The sequence below is a fragment of the Poecile atricapillus genome, chromosome 2, assembly GCF_030490865.1.
Source record: "Poecile atricapillus isolate bPoeAtr1 chromosome 2, bPoeAtr1.hap1, whole genome shotgun sequence".
In the NCBI taxonomy this organism is placed as follows: Eukaryota; Metazoa; Chordata; class Aves; order Passeriformes; family Paridae; genus Poecile; species Poecile atricapillus.
The window spans coordinates 27,484,325-27,504,701 of NC_081250.1; the positions used below are offsets into that span (position 1 = coordinate 27,484,325).

Below are 20,377 nucleotides of genomic sequence, written 5' to 3' on the forward strand. Positions count from 1 at the left end.
CATGACAGAAGACAATGGCTGTGAAAGGGCTCTGGAATGCCGACATGCTCTGATTTCACACAAATTTAATTGCAATTGAATCAAATTTACCTTCTTTGTCCTTGAGGGTATTTAAGTAGGAGAGGAGATTTTCATTAGCTTGCACACAGTACACCTCCCTGGTTTGAACACCACCACCGCACAGCGCTGTCTGATTTCCTCGCCTCTTGTCCTGTTGGCTAAGGAGAGGATCAACACGGCATTCTGTCCACTCAGTGGTCCTCCAGCCATACCTGGATCAAATTTGGTTAATTAGGTCTTTAGAAATCATGGAGCCATTTTACCCAGTATTAAATTATACAAGCTGAAACACCTCAGTAAACTCATTCATTTCATACAAGGCTTGAGTGCCACAATTTCTTGCACACAACGGTGCATTAAATCCTGCATCTTAAGTGTATGGAAAGTTTTTTTGTATTACTTAATTTTTAAAATCATTACTCTTTAAGAGGATCTTTCCTGTTCAATTCCTGAAACACACTACACATACAAATATTTTGTTTGAGGGAAGAAAAGTTTCAGAGCTTCAGGACTATATACAGAGACATATAGTCCGTGTTTGGATAAATTAACTTTCTAGATTGTGACTTGCAGCATTTGTTTAGACCTTGACAATTTATATAAACAAAATTCAAAATACGAAAGAGATGTGAATGCTGAGAAACACGAGAGCCAGAAAATGAGGGAAAAACCTCACAACTCTCCCCCTCTCCTGCCCCCCCACCAAATAACCCAAAAACCTATTGTTATCTTTGATAGGAGACACAAAAGTTTCTTCTAGATATCAAGGTGAAACTATAATTGTATTTTTTATTATGACAACAGAGAAACTTTTCAGTAAGTTCTTTTTTTCACAGTTAAAAGGAAGATTGTTCTGCAGTACTGAAGCATCCCTGCTGGGTACTGATGAATGATGAGAAGCTGAAGCTTCCTAATCAGTGAATACACAGCAAAGAAGATCTTTGACTCACAGTTAAAACCCCAGTCAGGATTATGAACTGAAAGAAATGCCACAGAATTCCCTACCTAACAAGTACTTTAAGGCCAAATAAAGCAAAGTGCTTCCTAATGCAGCTGGAGATAAAGAAAGATGATATTTCAACTCTTAATTGAAAACTATATACCACAGTCAAAGATGCTTAACATCAAGTGACATTTCTCCAGACCCTATTCTTATTTTAATAAAGAGAAAACACAGTTGGGACTTTAATATTAATTTTGATTAGATAAGGATTACAGCAATCTCTTGAATCATGAAGCGCTTGCTGTCATTTCTCCTAAATTTTATTTGCTGTCACTGTTAGCTTCTCCTACTTCCCATTTGGGGCCCAGTAATGCCTTTGTTGTGCTGAATACAAGTCTCACTAAAATAGTCTGTTAGCTAACCAGATGTTTATCACCCCTTTCCTGTGTTCAATGTTTGGTTTGCAAACAGAGAAGAAATTCAGAAAACAATGATTCTGGGAGAAATGTTATGTAGGGAAAAGATTGCTGACAAATAAATACAATTAATTTATTTCCTCTTGCCATAATCTGCAAATGTGGTCTTTTAAAAATTTAGATGAATGAGAAGAAAATATACTTATTCCTGTATTTAGAGAAGGCACTGGTTATACTACACTGGGAGCTATTTGCAGACTTCAGGCTTTCAAGAACACTGAATAAACAAGAATAAAGATAAAAGGTAAAGTCCTACCTATTATTTCTTTAATAATGGTTCGGTTGATATTCCATTATCGGCCCTTACACTTAATTGAAATTGCTCATTTTAGTGGCAGAGAACTGAAATGAACCAACTTACGTAATGCAGGGTGCTACACCATCTCCTTGAGAAACACACTGCTCTGCTTCTTCTAATTGTGGGCACTCGCTCTCACTGCCAACGGGGAGCTGCTTAATGGTCCGTGATCTTGTACGGTTCCCTTTGGGGGTTGTCATGTCAAAGCAGGTTTTGGAGCAGGGGGTCCATTCTGACCACTCTGACACCTGGCACTCCTTCGTGATCACACAGGACTGAAATGTGATGGGCAGCTTTTCCTGTTTGCAGAAGCTGGAATAAGAGAGTGTTACAGTTTTTAGCACGCACATCCACAGAGAGTCATGAACTCCCACAGCAAAAGTAATGTCAATAGTTACATAAAAGTCAGTAAATATTTTTAAAGCTGTTTAGTTTTACTCCACATTTATTTGATCCCAAAAAGTAAAAAATGACCAGTATTGCCATATCCGTGATCAAAATATTGCCATATCTGTGAATATGAATATCTTAAAATCTAAGTCTTCCTACATGTATAGAAGTGCAACAGAGGAAATACATACATTTTTCACTTCTTATTTTTAGGTATACTTTTTCTCTTCAAACTATGTTTCAAGCAAGGAAGGATCAAAAACCAAGATGATAAAGGAGTTTTTGCAGTGTCACACTTTTGGTCTTTAAATTACATGTCCTTCTACCACTGGAGACAGTAAGGTGGAGACACTGCTGGGCTTAACAGGCCATAGGGGATTACTCAGTAGGAGTCTTCTAATGTTCTTATTGTGTCTAAGGTAGTGGTGATGGGGAAACCCTAACACATGATAGTCAACTTATATTCTGCTTTAGGACAGAAACAACATCCTGTTTGTGGAGAAAGACACGAATTTTTGAGAAAATTGTTCTTTAATAATGGTCTTTTTCACCTACATGTAGCCCCATCTGGCACAGGACTATGGTACTGTCAAAATCAATAGATCCATTTCTGTACCTCTGACAAAACATATAGGCTCATTAATCCCCCAAAGACACATATTAATGACTCGAGAAAAGATATGTTCCTTATGGTTTCTAACATGGCAAATATATTGAATGCTTGGTCACTTATAACTTACTTTGTTAATAACTGGTATATTTGCAAATATGTATTTGCAAACTCTTGTGTATAACAGATGAAGTATCCTCCCCTTCTAAGTTCTCATCCAATGTGACACCTCTGAGGGTAGAAAAAACCAATCTCTTCACACACACTGTGACTGGGGCTGAGTTTAATTATAGGTGCATATTGCCAGGGAACATGCATAAAATTGCCACCACAAAGCGGCTTTGGTGAAAAGGGAAGAGGTTAACTAATGATGTGTAATAGTCCATGGGCTTTGCATCTGTTTCAAAACTTCTTTTGGAGAAGTGTTACATGAGAAAGGCTAATGTTTGTTACTAATTATTTCCACATGTGGTCATGAAGAATTCAAACAGAATTGTACCATGTTACTAACTCCACTGTTTATTTATGACCCTTAACAAAAATAAATCAGAGTTTAAAATGGCTCATTTCAAATACTTACTTGTAAAATAAAATAATTTCAAATTAAATAAAAAACAAGGATGCTTTTAAGCTCTTGTAACCAGAACATAAATACTACTAGGGAGACAAGCAAGAGGTAAAGCGAGTTATCTATTTATTTCCTTACTTGCTTATTAAAACCAGGCACCACTTGCAGTAGTGCATAAACACCAAGAAACTGATACTGCAAGTCACCACTACACCATCTCCTTTCTGTTATGCATACTGTCATATTATTTTGTGGGAGGGTAGAGGTAATTACAATTAGAAAGAGCTGCACTAGCAAATTAGCTGCTGTTTGTTCTTTTAACACTTGTTTTCCCTTGAGCAAGTTAGAGAAACACTGAGAGCTAACTGGAAATGGCCACTATCAAGAATTTTCCTTCATATTGCAGGCAGCAGAAGAATATGTGTTGTACTTTAAACAAGTAAGTAAGGTAAAGATCACATATTTCAAACTTTATTTTACCAGAAGAAACAAGCAGACTGATTCTAAAACAAAACCTGGGAATGTATTTGTTAAACAAAATAGTTTTTTCTGTATTTGGTACCTAATGGTACTGATTTTATCTCCACAAATAACCGAAAGCAAAGCTTACTTTCATGTAAAGCTCTCTGCACTTTTTAATGGATTTATGTGTCTTGTTTAGGCATGCAGACTTGGGGTGAATCTTCTCACAGGATAAAAGGTAAATGGGCAAGTAACACAACAGAAAATAAAAACAGACAATTAACATTCATTTCATGATACCACCCATCCAAACATCTCCGTGCTCTTGACTAACATCTAAGTACACATTATATGCAAAGTTAACCATTCAAGAAGCACAGGGAGGACACAAATAAGTCCTCACTATCAACCCATATAGGTGTGACCAGATAATTTCTTGGAAAGCTGAAAGAAAAGCATGAGTTACATAGAAATGCTGTTAAAAGTCAACAGAGCAGACTGGATACAAGAAGCAGCAGCCTAGGGGTAACTAGTAAAGTCTGCAGCAACCTGCTGTCAATCCAGTGAATATATTCAAAGGACAATGCCTCAAGTTTTTTGGCAGGGAAGAAGGAATTGCACAAATTGAACTAAGGCTGTGGTTTGATAAAGTACCATTTCAGACAACAGTTATAAAGGGGAAATGAAGCTTAAGGTATAAAAGCACTTAAATGACACGATGGAAAGAGAAAGCAATCACAAACAAAACAAAATATCACAGGGGATGAATGGTCCCTATTGCTATTAAGGCAACAGTAAACCTATTCTTGACCTCAAAGACATAGATTAGACAAAAGAAGTAAAGAAAAAGGCAATGCTGGTTCAAAGAACAACCAAGAGAACATAATTACTGCTCAACCACTTCTGAAGACATGTGGTCAAGAATTTGTGCCTACTCACGTTCTGCAGCCTTGTTTGTGCTTCTACAGCAATAAATAAAAACTAAATATCACTTAAGAATTAAAGATAGGAAGGTTACACCTAGGGATTTCAAAGTAATTTATGGGATAATTAAGGCTAAAGACATGGAGAGAGCAAAGGTTGACACATAAGCCTGGAGCAAATTACAACACAGTACCTGCGTACAAATGAGCAAATTGTGCAGTTGAAAGAACTCTCTTCAGTCAAAAATAAACTTTATAAGATGTGAAAAAATTAGATTAGTCAAGAGGAAAAAAAATTATTTCTGACATATCCTAAAGATCTACTAGAGAATGAAGAATACTTTTACAACTTTAAAGAATCAGGAAAACTTGATTTTATATGCCAATGACCTGTATGAGTATTTATAATCTCAGTCTCAAAACTGTCTTTTAAGTTGTGTAGAAAAGTCATGGAAGTGACCACTGGAATTTCCTCCTCTACAAATTCAACTAGATAAGAAATGGGCTTTTCTGATAAATTTTTGCAATAGCTAAAGCTGTGCATACTGCATTCATGAAGCCAAATGGTAATGGTAATGTATGACAGTAGGACTGAACTCTAAATTCATGCAAGATGAATAGAAAAAAAAAGGTTTTAAACTAGGCAGTAGGACTCTTTGCTGTATGAGCATACTCCATACATTACTTGTACAACTAAGAGATTTTCTGCTTTTGCTAGTGTTTCCTCCCTGTCAGACTGAACTAGTAATTAGAAAGAAGAATTAAAGAGAAAAGATGAAGAGGAGCATCAGAATGGCTGGGAGGTTCTAACTATTAACTAACTAATAATCCATACAGTTGGAAACCTGCTTTGGCAGTAGAAAATAGAGGGCAAAAATGTTAACACGGCAAGCACTCAGTCACACTATCCCAAGATACACTCTGGTTTTCCATCAAAGTATGGCTTACAGACTTCTGGAACACAAGCTGAATCTTTGGACTGAAGAGTTTACAGTGTTCTCTTCCATGAACTAATATAAATGCACCCTAAAACTACATAAGATTTTGGTATGTACATAATCTTAGAAAACAATGCACTACACACCTTTTTTACTGACCAATAACTCTAGATAGTTATTTTTGCACAAAAAGTGCTCAGTTAATTTCATTTTCTGACTTCAGGCCTTGCATAACTGTATTTGCTTTCTCTGTGGAATTTTGGAGCTTTGACACTTCAATAAGATCTTTCCTTGACTGTCTCTTTATTATGTCCAAGAGTCCTCTTTCACATGGTCTTGTTTGATTTGAACACAGTTATATCCTGCAACTACACATCCTTTCTATTCTGTGTGCAACTTTGAGATTAAAATTGGTCTGGATTTAAGGCTTGCTCAATATTCATGCTGAGAATATTCCTAATATCAGTATACCTCAGAAATCTATAAATTAATGGAAATAGGAGTCACAAGCACAAGGTATTAAGGAGATACAATTTTGAAGTTTGATTTTGTACTTTTCCTGATACACTGCTTTTCATGCTCAAATGTAATGGAGCAACAATGTGAGGTTTGTAATTTAAATGTAAAATTGAACAGTGAAGAACATGTCCTTTACAATAAATTCAATTCATTCACTCACTACTGATAGTTAACAAGAACTGCTATTTATTGTTTTTGACTATAATGTAAAGTAGTGGGGCCCAACTGTCAAGGTTAATGCAAGCTAAATAGTCTCTTCAGTAACTTTTGTCTTCATTATTTTGCCTCTATTCCTTCACCATTATCAACATTCAACTTCAGTTTTCCCACTAGCAATATTCAGCTTCAATTTTCATAAATGAAATTTTCAGTTACTATTCCTTACTTCATTCACTGTACTCATTCTCCCAGAATTCTGATATATTTGTTTTTTCTCTAGATGATTTTCCATTTGATTACATACAGAGATTTCCATTATTCTGAAATGAATAATATGGCTACAGTTCAGAAGATTGATGCCAACATCAACACTTGGCACTCAGAAGGAACAAAAGACAGGGCTTTGACTGGAAAGGACTTAAATGCAATTTTTAAGTTTTTTTCAATTGTAAACTGTGATTTTTTAAACCTGGTTGACTATTGATGTAGTAGTGGATTATGTCCACAGGGTCTTGGCTCCTGTCACTAGGTTTCTTTTTAGGTGTACCTACAGATTTGCCCGGTTGCTCCAGCCCTGGCATGACTAACCTACCCTCACCACTGGTGTGGAAAGCAGACACCCCCATATCAGAGTTCAGAGCAGACATTATTAAGAGACACTCAACAGGCATCTATGTTGTCAGACACCACACACAAAACCTAGGGAAAAATTGCAATCTTCCTTCTCTTGACTCACTAAATAGTGTCACAGTGATGAGATACCACATACCCTTCAAGATCAGGAAGAGCTGTGGAGTCAGAACCTATTCTATCTTCCCACCTTTTGGGAAGGAACTTCATTATTCCTTTTGCACTTCTGCTTGCATTCTCCAAAGAAAAACCCCATAATCCAATTATGTTTTGAACAAACAAGACTGACCAAATGAATGAATGAATGAATGAATGAAAAACTTTAGATGACTGAAGAAGATGCAGTCAAAAATTAGGCTATCTGCCTGGAAGAAGCAAAGAAGGACATACTGAATATCGTAAGAGGAGGTTCAGCAGTTCAGCAGAAAAAGATAGCTGCTTCTGAAGGTTTCAGATCAAAGGACAACATTCTAAGGAAATCCAAAATGCTTTAACAGGTTTTTAAAAAGCTTCATCTAAATATTAAGGAAGAAGAGCAAGGACTACCTGGAAGATTAAAAAAAAAAAACAAACCAACAAAACCCCAGAGTGGGCTCCCTCAGAGATTAATAATTTAACCATTTCCTAGCTGCAAAGTCCTGCTCACCATCACACATCTCCACAAGCAGCTACATCATCACAAACCATGAGATTTTCTCTTGAATTCTTGCTGATCTCATGAAACATTACTTCATTGAATACCATTAGAAAAATGGTTTCCAACCTTTACCACCACAAGATGAGAACTGCTGACATACAAGTCCATTTCACCAAACAAACTTGTCTGCAGAAAGACTTGGAACAATAACTAATTACTTGCAGAACACCAAAACTACATGTTAGTTTAGCATTTGAAAACCAATATTACTCACATACACAAATACACAGATGCAGGCTTGAAAAGGCTGCCATTTTTGACTGAAGGGCAAACTAAAACTAGAGGAATCTTTTGGAAAAGAGTCAGAAAGTAAATTTGTGTTTGAAAATGGTGATTGTAAATCACACTAAAAAGAGCCACAAGGCTGGGCAGCATCCTTGCAAGATAACCTACAGGCATGCATGAACATTGGCCCAAATCCCAAAGAACCCCTAAGGCAAAAAAGAGAATTTAAAGCAGGAGCTGAGCACAAGCATATTTTACTTTTCCCAGTGGAGAGAATACCAGCAGTTTGCTTAGAATTTTCTTAAATCTCAGTAAATTGCTACGAGACTAGAGGCTATAAGGAACAGTTTCCAAAGACCACATCTGCTTATCATAACTGTAACCTTACAGTGAAGGAAGGGGTAAAATCTGTACCACAACACTAACATCACATCCTAGAAAAGCTTGGCTTAAACTGCTGGGAAATCTGATGGCCCATGGGCAGACCCACAGCCTAGGTGCTCACACTCTTAACAGAGCTACCTCGCAGAAATAATCTGGTTAGGTCAGAAGGTCAAATCAACCTTTGAGATATAAGGAGCCATGTGTGCAATTTTGTACTGCAATTTTGAATGACCACACTCGTGGGCAGGAAGCCTGAGGAAACACAGCAGTATTCATTTTTGTTATGTGTTATCTGGAATTAAATCCAGATCTTAATATTGCATGTGAAGCATCTTCTCCTTGCTCTTTATTTAACCACCATGGAACCTTAAGAGATACTGAGTATGAGTAAGAGGGATTTTGAAGTTACAGATACAAAACTCAAGCACAATGTCCTGACATGCTGCAACAAGCTATTTATTTTCCATGCAGTGCTCTCCTCAGAGTTCATACAGCTTGTTGGATGCATTAATCTCTGAAGTAAAATAATCAAATTAACCCTATTCGTTCTTGGACCACAGGTATAGCTGGATTTTGAGAGAGATTGAGATAAGTATTTGGCCTAAAGAAAAGAAGGGTGTTTTCTCATAAATAAAATCAGATTTAAAAAAAATTCTGTTTAATGTGCAGGTAGTAGACAGCAGGAATATTAATAGAGTAATTTAAATCCAGAGCTTAGATAACGCCCATGAGCTACTTTGAAGACACGAAATGCCATTTGCAAAGTCTAGTCATTCTTGAGTGGTTCAGTTTATGGTTGAAAACAACTTGTTTCTTTATGGAAGTCAGTGAAATTACAGTGCCTGTGCTTTTTCCTAGTAGAAAATGACAGAGTCCTCATTCATTTTCCATACAGCTGCACTGTTTAGTATTGGTCATCTTGTACATTGTTCTGAGAAACTGTTAGTACCTCCTGGTATAATGAGCCACTATAATTACACAAACAATGAGACCACTTCTACTCATTTACAATTCCAATACTGTCCACCTAAGTGTTTTTCACAAGACTACTTTCCCATGATCCTTTCACAAGTTTAATTCTGCCAAACAATTTTGAAACAAACAAAACCACTCAGGCTTTCTACAATACAGGAGAATATAGGGATTACATAAAACTACTGTGTCAAGAAAAAAATACATTAGCTAATAAGGGCAAAGCAACAAGGGGTGCTACTATACCCAAACAAGTGTCAACAACAGCTGCTGTGGGGCTGTTGCAGATATCATGAGTGTCTGAGGAGACAAGAAAGCAAAAGTGTTCAGTGAGAGTGCTTTCACAGACCAAAGATGACATGCACGCACATCTCATGCTACAAATAATTCTCAAACTGGCAGAGCAGGTTATTTGGCAAGAATCTACACAGATGACTTATTAAGTTTAAGGGAGGAATTTCCCTTTGTCAGTGGGAATTTTGAGTGCACAGAATTTATCAGAATTTACTTTGACCCGAAATAACAGCTAGATTCACGGGGTTATCAGCAAATAAAAAAAATAAACAAAATGTCAAACTTTGTGAATTAAAATACGCAATACTAACATTAAGCTGTAAAGAAATACATTACTGAAAATTGTATTACTATGATTAGTTGTGTTTCAGGCATTAGTTTAGATTGGGTCCCTGTATTGATGCTTAGATTTGGCTCCATTGCACTGTCCAGCATTTGGAAAAAAGTGGTCAGTATTAGGAGGTGAGCCACACATTTTATTTCCAGTGGTACTGCTGAAAGTTAGGCACTGAAATAGCCAACCCTGCTGTTCTGTGAGTCCTGTGCCTTTCCACCTTGAGGGACAATATGTTACAGGAGGATGCTCATTCCATGTGCTCCCATACCATAACTTTATTAAGCTGATTGAGAAAAAAACAGTATATTCTAAGTCCCAGACTATGTTTAGCAGTTTCATAAAAGAAACAAACAAAACCAAAACACAAAATTAATTTTAGAAAGTAATATATTCTAGTTTTTCCCTACAGGACTCTTTACAGATTGCTATATAATACCAATATCCAAAATTTATAAAATTACTCCTTGATTAATACTTATTTATTTTTTCACACTGAGGTCAATTAACATTAACTAACAGCAAGGCAGAAAAGATGCAGAAAAATACAGTGTAGGAGAATCTTCATTAAAGATCTCAGTGCCTAATTCAATTTACCACTGTGCAACATAATCTCTTACTAGACTAAAGCTGAAAACTCAACACTGCATTCATTCAAGGAAATAATTTATTCATTCATAGGATTTATTACCACAAGAGATTATCAGAACATGGAGTACAATCCTCATTACATTATAGTCTATTATATTTTGCTAAGGAAGACAATTACATGTATTTGAATAAAAACTATATACTAGAAAGGTACCCAATCTTGATGTTTCACACAGAAATATATGAATGTCATATATCTAGATAACAGAACAACTGTTCACTGTATGAAAGAAGTTAAAATATGGTGTGGAAAAAGGAATTGTTCATTGCTGTTTCAATTATTCAGCACAGTGTGTACGTTTCCATCTTAAATCCAGATTTGGGCATGGTATGTCAAATGTGTAGCAATACTGACAAGATACTGTCAAAACAGCAGCCTCAGTAAAATGATGGACCAGGTACTTAGAATAGAAAGGAACACCCATTGAATAATATTATGCACATCCACAGAAATTACTGTCTCCACCAAAATCACATTAAAAAACTACAGGATGCTTCTACTTTCAAATTCGTGGAAATTCTAAAGGCACAGTGGAAAATCATAGGAAAGCAATATGTTTGCCTCCTGTTCCTCTAATAATAGTTTACATTTTTATTATCCCAATGCACCTGAAAATTAACCCTGTAGTTTTTAGTTATCAAGAGGTTTTTCATCCAAGATTACCTTCTTCTTCCCTGTTCTCCATTTGTTAACAGAATGTGCAATAAATAATACCAAATTAATGAATCAAGATGACTGTATATAGCTCATTAGCCAAATTCTTGATATTTACAGGTGCTCTGTAACCACTTATGGCTTTTAAATCCTCACAGTATGGTGAGCCTGGAGGACTCCTCTAAAAACAGCTGTAGAGCTGCCTTTGCAGTAACATAAAAAGCAGGGGCAGACACACACGCTCTCACCTGGCCCCCAGTGACAAACAAAAGCTTGCTTATTCTCCTTCATCTCCACAACCCATCCTCTCTACACTGCTATTTCCCTCACATTCCTGCAGCCCATCTCCTTGAAGTTATTGCACCTTAACCACTGCCACCTTCACACACCCTTTCTGCCTGTTGCCTCATGGAAGGGGCTCAGAGAAGTAGAGAGAATCTCTTAAGATTTTTTTCCAAGCAAGGGCTACATTACAGAGTCCAACAACCTGCACTGCTGTGTTGTATGTCTGAGTCCTTTTCTGTTTTCTGACAGCATATTCCTCTGGGTGACTTGTCTGCTTTCCAAATCAATGGCATAAATAAAGCAACAGGCTTATGATGGTTTGGCTTGGTTTTTATTTTCCTCCTTCACACAGTTTTTAATTTATAGGAGTGAAAGTTCATAAAGTGAACGCAGACATTTGTTTTATGATTTGGAATGGGAGCATTGGGTTAAGAGGTTTCAGGACCTGGAAAGGAAAACAAAGCTAAAATGCCATTCTAGAGGAGGAGATAATATCTCTTTGTTTTTCCTGACAATATCTTGAGTATTATTCGCTCATCAGTCTAAATACTCAACTGGCCATTCCTTCATTTCTGGATATTATCTTAACACCTGTGGCCAGCAGTGAATATCATGACTCTTCTTTAAGCAGATACATGTCTTTGATGAAAAATGGAGCATTACATATGCCCAACATCAGCAAGAAAATCCAATAATTTTGCTTCTACTGTCATGTCTTAACTGTAGTATTGGAATAAATAAAAACTCAAACCTTCCCCAACTTAAAATTAGTAAAGCATTGCAATGAGATCATTATGAAAACTTCCAAAAGAGTTAAATTTGTTACAAGATGTGGATATAGTTTTCTAGCTACTTAATGAATGCACAAATCAGTTAGGAAGATGAAAATAATTACAAAATAATTACTTTCTCAGATGAACAGAGGTGAAGCAAATCAAAGATGATCATACAGTAAGATGCATTGAGACTAAGTCAATCTGCTAAATAATTGGTTGGCATGTCTTAAATTTTGGATTCTTTTCTGCCCTTTCATTTTGTTCCATGATTGTAATTGCATATGGTTATATTCTAACAAAGAAACAAAAGCTCTAAATATTTATAAAAATCTAGTGTTTTCTCTTGAATTCTCACTTCATTTAGGTCACCAAAAATGTTCATCTTCACATACAGGTCTCTTCCACAGTAGTGCTGCCAAGACAGTATCAACCATTTATGGGGACTGCAACCAGAGCTGGTGGGGATGGTTTCCTATGTGGTCTCTTCCATTCTTCTGCCCATTCATGGATTTTTTGGTCCCAGACTAAGCAAGACAACAAGCCGTATCCCAGTGATGTAAAAAAAGAAAGAAAATAGTGCAGAAATTCCTGGGATTTATTTTTTTTAAGAGCAGTTATACCCTTGAAAAACTGTTTTAACTACAGCCCCTTTCCAGCCATTTGAGTTAAGTGACTCTTTGCAGTGACAGGCTGTCCCCACACTTATGGACCAGCTGCTTCAGGGTAACATGATGTGCTTTGTCACCGGATTTCAAAATCTTTGCTGAAGCACAGAAACATACAGTTCAAGAAGATATTCTAGTTCTGTTCCATGTTCTTACAATTATAAATGGCTGTGCTCAAGTCCTTCCAAATATCCCAGTCTAGTAGGGTCCCAAGAAAGCATTTCAGTTAAAAAGGTTGTATGAATTAAAAACAGTTTATAAAAAAAAAAAAAAAAAAAAAGACGATGAAATGTTTGAGACACAGCAGCAACAGAGTCTAAACTACAATACAAAATTATAAGGTTAACATTAGGCATAATCATCACAACTTGTAATAGGACAAACAGATGTGCAACTCAAAATTTAGCTTCTTCATACATTTTTTATTTCTCTATATTGCCTGTTTGTTGTCTAACAGCTCTCTTTGGTAAACCCCAATTTCACCAGTGAGGAAACATTTCAGACAATCAAGTATTGCCCTCTACACTAACAGCAGCACAGCCCAGATTTTGTTAGCTATCCAGAGATGTAATTTTATAAGCCACTTTCAATTATTGAATTTGTTTCCTCCTTCAACATTTCTATTTTTCAAATATTTTCAGTGCACCAGAATTTCAGACTAAGTGGAACATAAAGCAAACACAGGCCATGTAACACACACATTATTGCAGAACAAGCAATACAAAATCCAATATTTCATTCTTCATGGGAGACTGTTGTTCACTCAGCAATAAAGTATATAAATTAAACTTTGATTTTCTTGTTTCAGTTCTCTTTACCATGCCTGGTGTGCTGATATGTCAAGAGAATTTTGCCTTTTTAAAGTTTTGCTGACAGCGTTACAGAACCATTTTCTCTGTATCACTCTTCTGAAAGTTGTTCTTCTTTAAAACCCTTTTTATAATATATCAATTTTGCTATCTCTGCAAAAAAATATTACTCGCCTGAGGGTTTTTATTCTTCTTTCAGTCATGCTTCCAGGGGGCTGATTGTTTCTGATTGCTAAAGTCAAAACTCACTGAAAATGGACTATTTAAACTGGAGAGCATTTCACATGAGAAAGGCAGGTTTTCCAGTCACCTTACTTGTCTGTATTATTTAGTAACACAGCTACCATGTGATGGAGATTATAAAATCATTTGAGCTGGCTGCATTGACACCCTGGGCAGAAGAATAATTCTATTGTTTCAGATTCTGGAATGGCTGTCACAGAATAAAGCATTTGATTGCTTAGTGAAGGGTGCGGCATAAATGATGCAAATGGATATACAGGTGACATGCATTGGTCTCTAAAAGCTACATTATCAGCACCAGAATTTCTCACATGAGTCATTTCATTGAATTTTCTTGTTTATACTAGGCAACTGAAAAGAAAATTCTGTATTAAAGTTGATGTGAAGATTACTAGAAATCCTTTGTGCAATTAAGACATAAAATCTTATTCATTAGACATAAAAATGCCCACTGCATCATGTGAATAATTTTCACCTTGTAAAAGAATTGATCCTACATTGTATTATCTATTGTTTCACTGCCTCAGGCAAGAGGGTTTCATTCACTTCCCTGCACCAGCCTGAAATTGCACAAGACACTGAGGTATCTGAACTTAAGACAGCGCTGGTGATCTAAGTGAATTCAAGAGTGAGTGTAAAGATGATTAGTAAAGTATGCCACTGACTTCCAACTATACTTTTACTTTCTTTTACCATTTATCAGAGCTTCGGCTCATGATATGACTGTGTCATTTCTCCCTTTCTTTTACTCAATAATTTTCTTAACCTTTCAAAAACTTAGAGACTTTTTCAAAAAGAGTGACTGGCTGCTATCTGATAGTAACTGATGTATAATAAATTATTCCTTGTATTTAAAAGGTAATGATGCTCCTGGGCTAGGCACAGTGTGGGCTGCATGATGTGAGGCTGGAAAAGGAGAGAGTAAAGGCAATTTGTTCTGTACCAACAAGGAGATTGTGCTGCAGCCAATACTTGGGACTGCCTGAGCTGCTGATTCTGAGATTTCTTGTGAAGACCTTCATCCAAGAGTGGATCAAAATCCTAAAGAACTGAAGAAAACCAGACCTAGAAGAGACTGCAAAAAGACTATGCAGTCAGCCCCTCCCTAATCAAGAGCTGCTCCAGGTGTGTCATCACTGCCACATGCATTTTTCTACCATTTTCTTACAAACCTTTGAAGATGGAGGTGACACACATGGCCCAGGCAATTTTCTTCAGGGTCTCACTATTCCCAGTATTGAGAAGCCTAACCTCATTCAGCACTGCTGTGATTTGCCCATTATTGCTTTTCCAATACATCCATAATACAGAGAATAGATTGTTCCATTCCTTCTTGTGATGGGTTGTTACATACTCATAGGCATTTCTTTCACATCTTCACCCATATGTCCCTCCTTCAACCAACAACTCAAGCCTTTCAGTTCTTCCCTTAAGCCAGGGAACTTACCATTTTCCTGTTTCACTGCTGGATCATCTTCTAAAAGGAATTATACTACAAAAAAATGTTTTCTACACTTGAAAAAAATTGTATTATTTGGTTTCTAATGGAAAAGGTGGAAGTGATTACATGTTCTGTGATGGAATGTTTAACTGGCACAACAAAAACTCTAAAGTAAAATACCTTAAAAGAAGTTCCTAAACACTAACATAGCAGCAATGACTGTCAGCCTCATTCAACAAGATATCCTAGTAATTTCACAGTTGAAGTAAAATTGATTGATTAATCAGGCATTGAACTAGAGGACAGGAAATAGAATTGCATCAGCGAAGGGAAGACTAGACTGGAAGAAGACTTTTGAGTTGAATAAAAACATTCTGGGGGATAGGAAAGAAATACATGAGCTAGCAAGAGAATGCCAGATAAAACAAATCCAAGATAATACAGTTTTAGAAATGCACCCAGAAGCCTATGGAAAGAATTATCAAAACTTCAGTGATTGACAGAACTCTTGAGAAGTAAAATAAATCAAGATATAGAAATAAATATCAGAAAAAAATCCGGGCAGACTGCATAAAGATGCAGATGAGAACAAAACAGAGGAGGTACATGAAATAAACAAAGAGATTTTACAGTCTCCCTTTCAGAAATTTTGCCACAGGAATCAAGAAGGACAAACAATATTTCATGCTCATCTATTTAAAAAAAAAAAAAAAAAAAGAGAGTAGCTGCTGCTTTCTCATGCATTCTTCTCTCTGGTTTTATACTTAAAGTCTGACTCAGCCCAGTTTCTTGTTAGTCTTTGTGCCCAGAGCCTTGAAAGCAGTAACATCACCCATTTCAAAAATGCATGACTCATTAGAGAGCAAACTCCTGTGTGAACCCACAGAAACAGTGCTGATATTTGACATATATCTTCAAGCATTTGGGGAAATGTATGTAAGCAAACAGAGGCTAGGGACTAGCACAGCTTAACAGTACACATGTATGTGATGCTTAGTATGATCACCAGCACAGTTTCCATGTTTCACATCACAGAAAACACTTGAGCTTGATGATGGATGTTCAAGTGAGCCCTATTTTGAGACTTATGTAAAATAATCCACTTATGTAGGTTTTCCTTAAAACAGATAAAAATTTAAGTATGCAAACATAAATAGCGATTACCTCAGAGCAGCAGTTTTCCCATTTCTGTGAGTACACGTGACCTGCCTCGTTTGGTACCCAATTTGTATGTCCCAGTATTTGTTCTCCTGCCTATTCTGTCTGTTGCGATTCCTCTTCTTCTTAATTAACTCACGAGCTTCAGGATCTCGAACTGTCTTTTCTCTGTCCTTTTCCTTGTCTTTGTTCTTCCCTCGTTTCCTCGCTTGCCTTATTTGTCTTGAATGGGGCACGGAGCATGCGCTCCATGGTCCCACGTTTAGGCTGTAGAGGCTTTCCTCAGCAGCACACGGGCTGGACTGGCACATCTGGAACTCGGTGAGGTTAGGACAAGCTGACCCACCGAACTGCGGTGGAGCCACCACGTGCCGAGTCCGATGCTGAAGCCCATTGCCGCAGGTCTTGGAGCACTCGGACCAGGGGGAGAATTCGGCCACGATGCAGTCCTGCCGGCACGGGATGAGGCACGCCTGCTCCTGCCGGGGCTTCGGCTCAAAGTACTCGCAGATGACATCTTCGGCTGGAACCCCGTTGGACTTCTGTATACAGGTGATGTCCCTTGTCTGGATCCCCTCCTCCCCTCTGAGGCACTCCAGGGGCTTCTCGTGGCTGCGGGAGAGGACGGGCCGGCACTGGTTCCAGCTGCCGATCTGCCAGTCGTACAGCTCCTTGTGCCAGTCGCAGACACGGAAACAGCTCTGCTGGTTGTCCGGCCGCTCCGGCTGCTTGCAGTTCGTGGGCAGCGTGGTCCAGCCCTCCACGTGGGCACACCACACCGCTCGCGTCTGGATGCCTCCTGGACCGCATTCATCTCCCATGCATCTCCCCCATGGACCTGGAAAACAAGAGAAGATGCTAACACTGCACCCTTAAGTTATTTCTCTGCCATATGGCAAAAGCAAGCTCATACTATTTCCTGTATGTCTAAGAATCTCATCCTTGGAGAAACTTTAACTTTGAAAATACAAGCACGGGATTACTCTTCATCTACTGGTTTTATGATTACAGATACATTTCACTTTTTATGCCAGACAAACTGAATATTTAATATTGAAAAATTCTTGAACATACACATGAATTAAACACATTAAAGAACCATGAAGTAAGCCATGAATCACATCCACAACTTAGTTTTTTCTGCCAAGGTAAGCTCTTCCCTTGAAGGCATGAATTGGATCTCTCTCATCCACTTGAATAAGTGGATAATTCCTGGACTGTTTAATTTTTTTCTTCACATATCTACTGCACTACACTTTATACCTTGATGCCATTAATGTTGTGTTCTCTTCCATATTGCATACAGAAATAAGAATTACACAATACATTTCAAAAAACAGCAGCAAATTCAAGTAGGCTACTTCTAGTCTTTACTAACTAAAATAAAAATTAAAATCCAGTTAAAAAAATGTTCATTCCACACAATCTGTGATATTATTATAGAATAGAATAAGACAGACCAGCTGGTAACTCTCCAAATAAAAGAAACTATTGAATCACAGAATCATAGAATACGGGAAAGGGACCTCAAGGATCATCTGGTCCAAACTTTCTTGGCAAAAGAACAATCTAGATGGCTCAGCACCTTGTCCAACTTTAACTTAACAACGTCCAGTGTGGAGGAATCTATCACTTCCCTGAGGAGATTATTCCAACTTCTGATTATTCTTACTGTAAATGTTTCCTCTTGTGTCCAATCGGAATGTGCCTAGGAGTAACTTGTTCCTACCATTTTCTTTAATCTCCAAGATCTATGGTAATATTTGACATGAAACATGTTGTTATAATAAATGTCAACAAAAATAAATAAAAGCCTATATCCTTGAAAGATGACGTAGTTGCTTTTTCCATTATTAAAAACTGTAATATTCACCCAGTTCAACACACAAAATCCACGAGTCAAAAATCCTGTATTTTTCAGGTTTTTTAACATCTCCCCCCATAGACACTGTGAGGTGACTTACCACGAAAGAGCAAAAGAATAAGCAATTCAGAAAAAAATCCCTGCAACTATTTATCAAAGAAAACATGTCTATCTGCAGGCACCTGATCACGCAGAAGACATTTTCTCTGACTGAGAAGTGCTCTGTCCTATGAAGAAATTTGGGCCAAGCCAAACAATCCTCATTCACCTGAATGACCCCAGTACAAGACTATTTCTGTGAGTAAAGCTGTTGAAGAAGCCAGGCTGAGCCTTTGCTATTTTCAAAGCAGGTTAATAGCATAATTTTGGTACTGCACAGGAATAAGTTAAATGAACTATGGCAGATACTAATTATTTACAACATCTTATTGAATGACTGGAAGGAATATGTGGCCACATCTTATTACTGATTCCCATGAGCTTTGAAACTCTCATTGGCTTCCACACAATTTTCATCTGTTCATCCAACATTAACTTCAGCACCAGTTTGGGAATGGGCTGATGATAGACTATACATTTAGCCTCTGCTCCTCACTGTCTCTTTTCTAAATGAACACTGTGGCTGAACAGTTCACTTGTAGTTCTAAAACCCTGAGAATGAACACTAGCTGACTGAAAATAGCAATACCAGCTGGCAGATTCAGCCCATGGAAACTCCCCCATATCTCATTGCAAATTAAATTTGAATTATAGTTGTGAAGGTCTAGCTAGCTATCCAGAAAAATGAATGTATATCAAATATAAACACATTTCAATTTCAGCAAGACTGCGCTACTTTATCTCTAGCCAGCCTTCAAAAAATGACATAATCATTGTTGTATTTAATTTGGGTGTATTTACCCTGAGTTGAGAGATACAATTTCCTCAAAGTATCACTTTGAACACCTGCTTTTTAGAAAAAAAATAAAAACTGCAGAAAATCTTCAACTAGAGCAGAGACATAAAAAGTAATCATGCTTGAAATAAATTGTTCATCTTGCAAACTACAAATTTCTACCTTACCATGTCAGTACACCTTGTGTATGTTTTGCGTGTTCAATGAAGAAATCCCTCTTTTTAAAGATCAGGTCATTACTGTACCCCAGATGAAAATTTTGCCCGCTTGGGATTCTATCACATCTACACTCATCAATAATCAAAAAAGTCACATTGTACCTAAAAAAAACATGCTTATCATCAAACTATCTTCAATCCAATTCTAAGGCAGGTTTACACTAGTGAAAATTATAAAAATTTTAGCCTTGATGCAATAAATACTGCCTTTGGAAATGTAAATTTGAACAAAAACTCTGGTATGTGACTGTGCTAACTGGGCAAAAATAAGTCCTTCATTAGATTATAAATACTTTGTTTTCAGAAGTGAATACAAAACAGTGATGAGATGTACAGATAGACTCATGTAGTAAATTGCACTATTCTGCTTGTCCTGTGAAGTAGTAAAACATTTCAATAAATCATTACAGTACCAAAACAAACCACATTTACATGACCTTTTGAGCAAACTGTAATTCTATGTTCATGTATATGTCAACACAAAGCCCTTAGTGATGTATCTGACCCTCCCTCTTATCTACATTAAGCTATTTTCTAAGTTTAAAGACAAAATAACCCACTTAGTGAAAAAGACTGCAAGTACACAAAAAGCTTAAATTTTCACTCTATGGCACAGCCCTTTATTATGACAGGGTCTAAAGGGGAGCCACAGCTTTGGGGCAAGGATGTGTTTAGGCTTTGTCCTAAATGAGCTTCCTCAAAAACTAAAGTGCTTCCACACCTGACCAAACTTGCTTTGACCAAAATTATACCGAGAACAGCAATTTTTTCTTTTGAAAACAATTTTTGCCATCCACATTAACCAATATTCCTGTTATTTTTCAATTGTGCACTT

General features: G+C 37.1%; 1 protein-coding gene across 1 annotated transcript in view; it reads right to left on the minus strand.

Moving 5' to 3' along the window:
• Positions 1 to 20,377, minus strand: part of THSD7A (thrombospondin type 1 domain containing 7A) — a 267,244-nt gene that overhangs the window by 99,653 nt on the left and 147,214 nt on the right. The window contains exons 6-8 of the mRNA XM_058833159.1: positions 16,572 to 17,403; positions 1,841 to 2,089; positions 91 to 272 (exon numbers count right to left, since the gene is read on the minus strand). Of these exons, the coding sequence (XP_058689142.1) occupies positions 91 to 272; positions 1,841 to 2,089; positions 16,572 to 17,403 (1,263 nt within the window). The remainder of the gene's footprint in view (positions 1 to 90; positions 273 to 1,840; positions 2,090 to 16,571; positions 17,404 to 20,377) is intronic.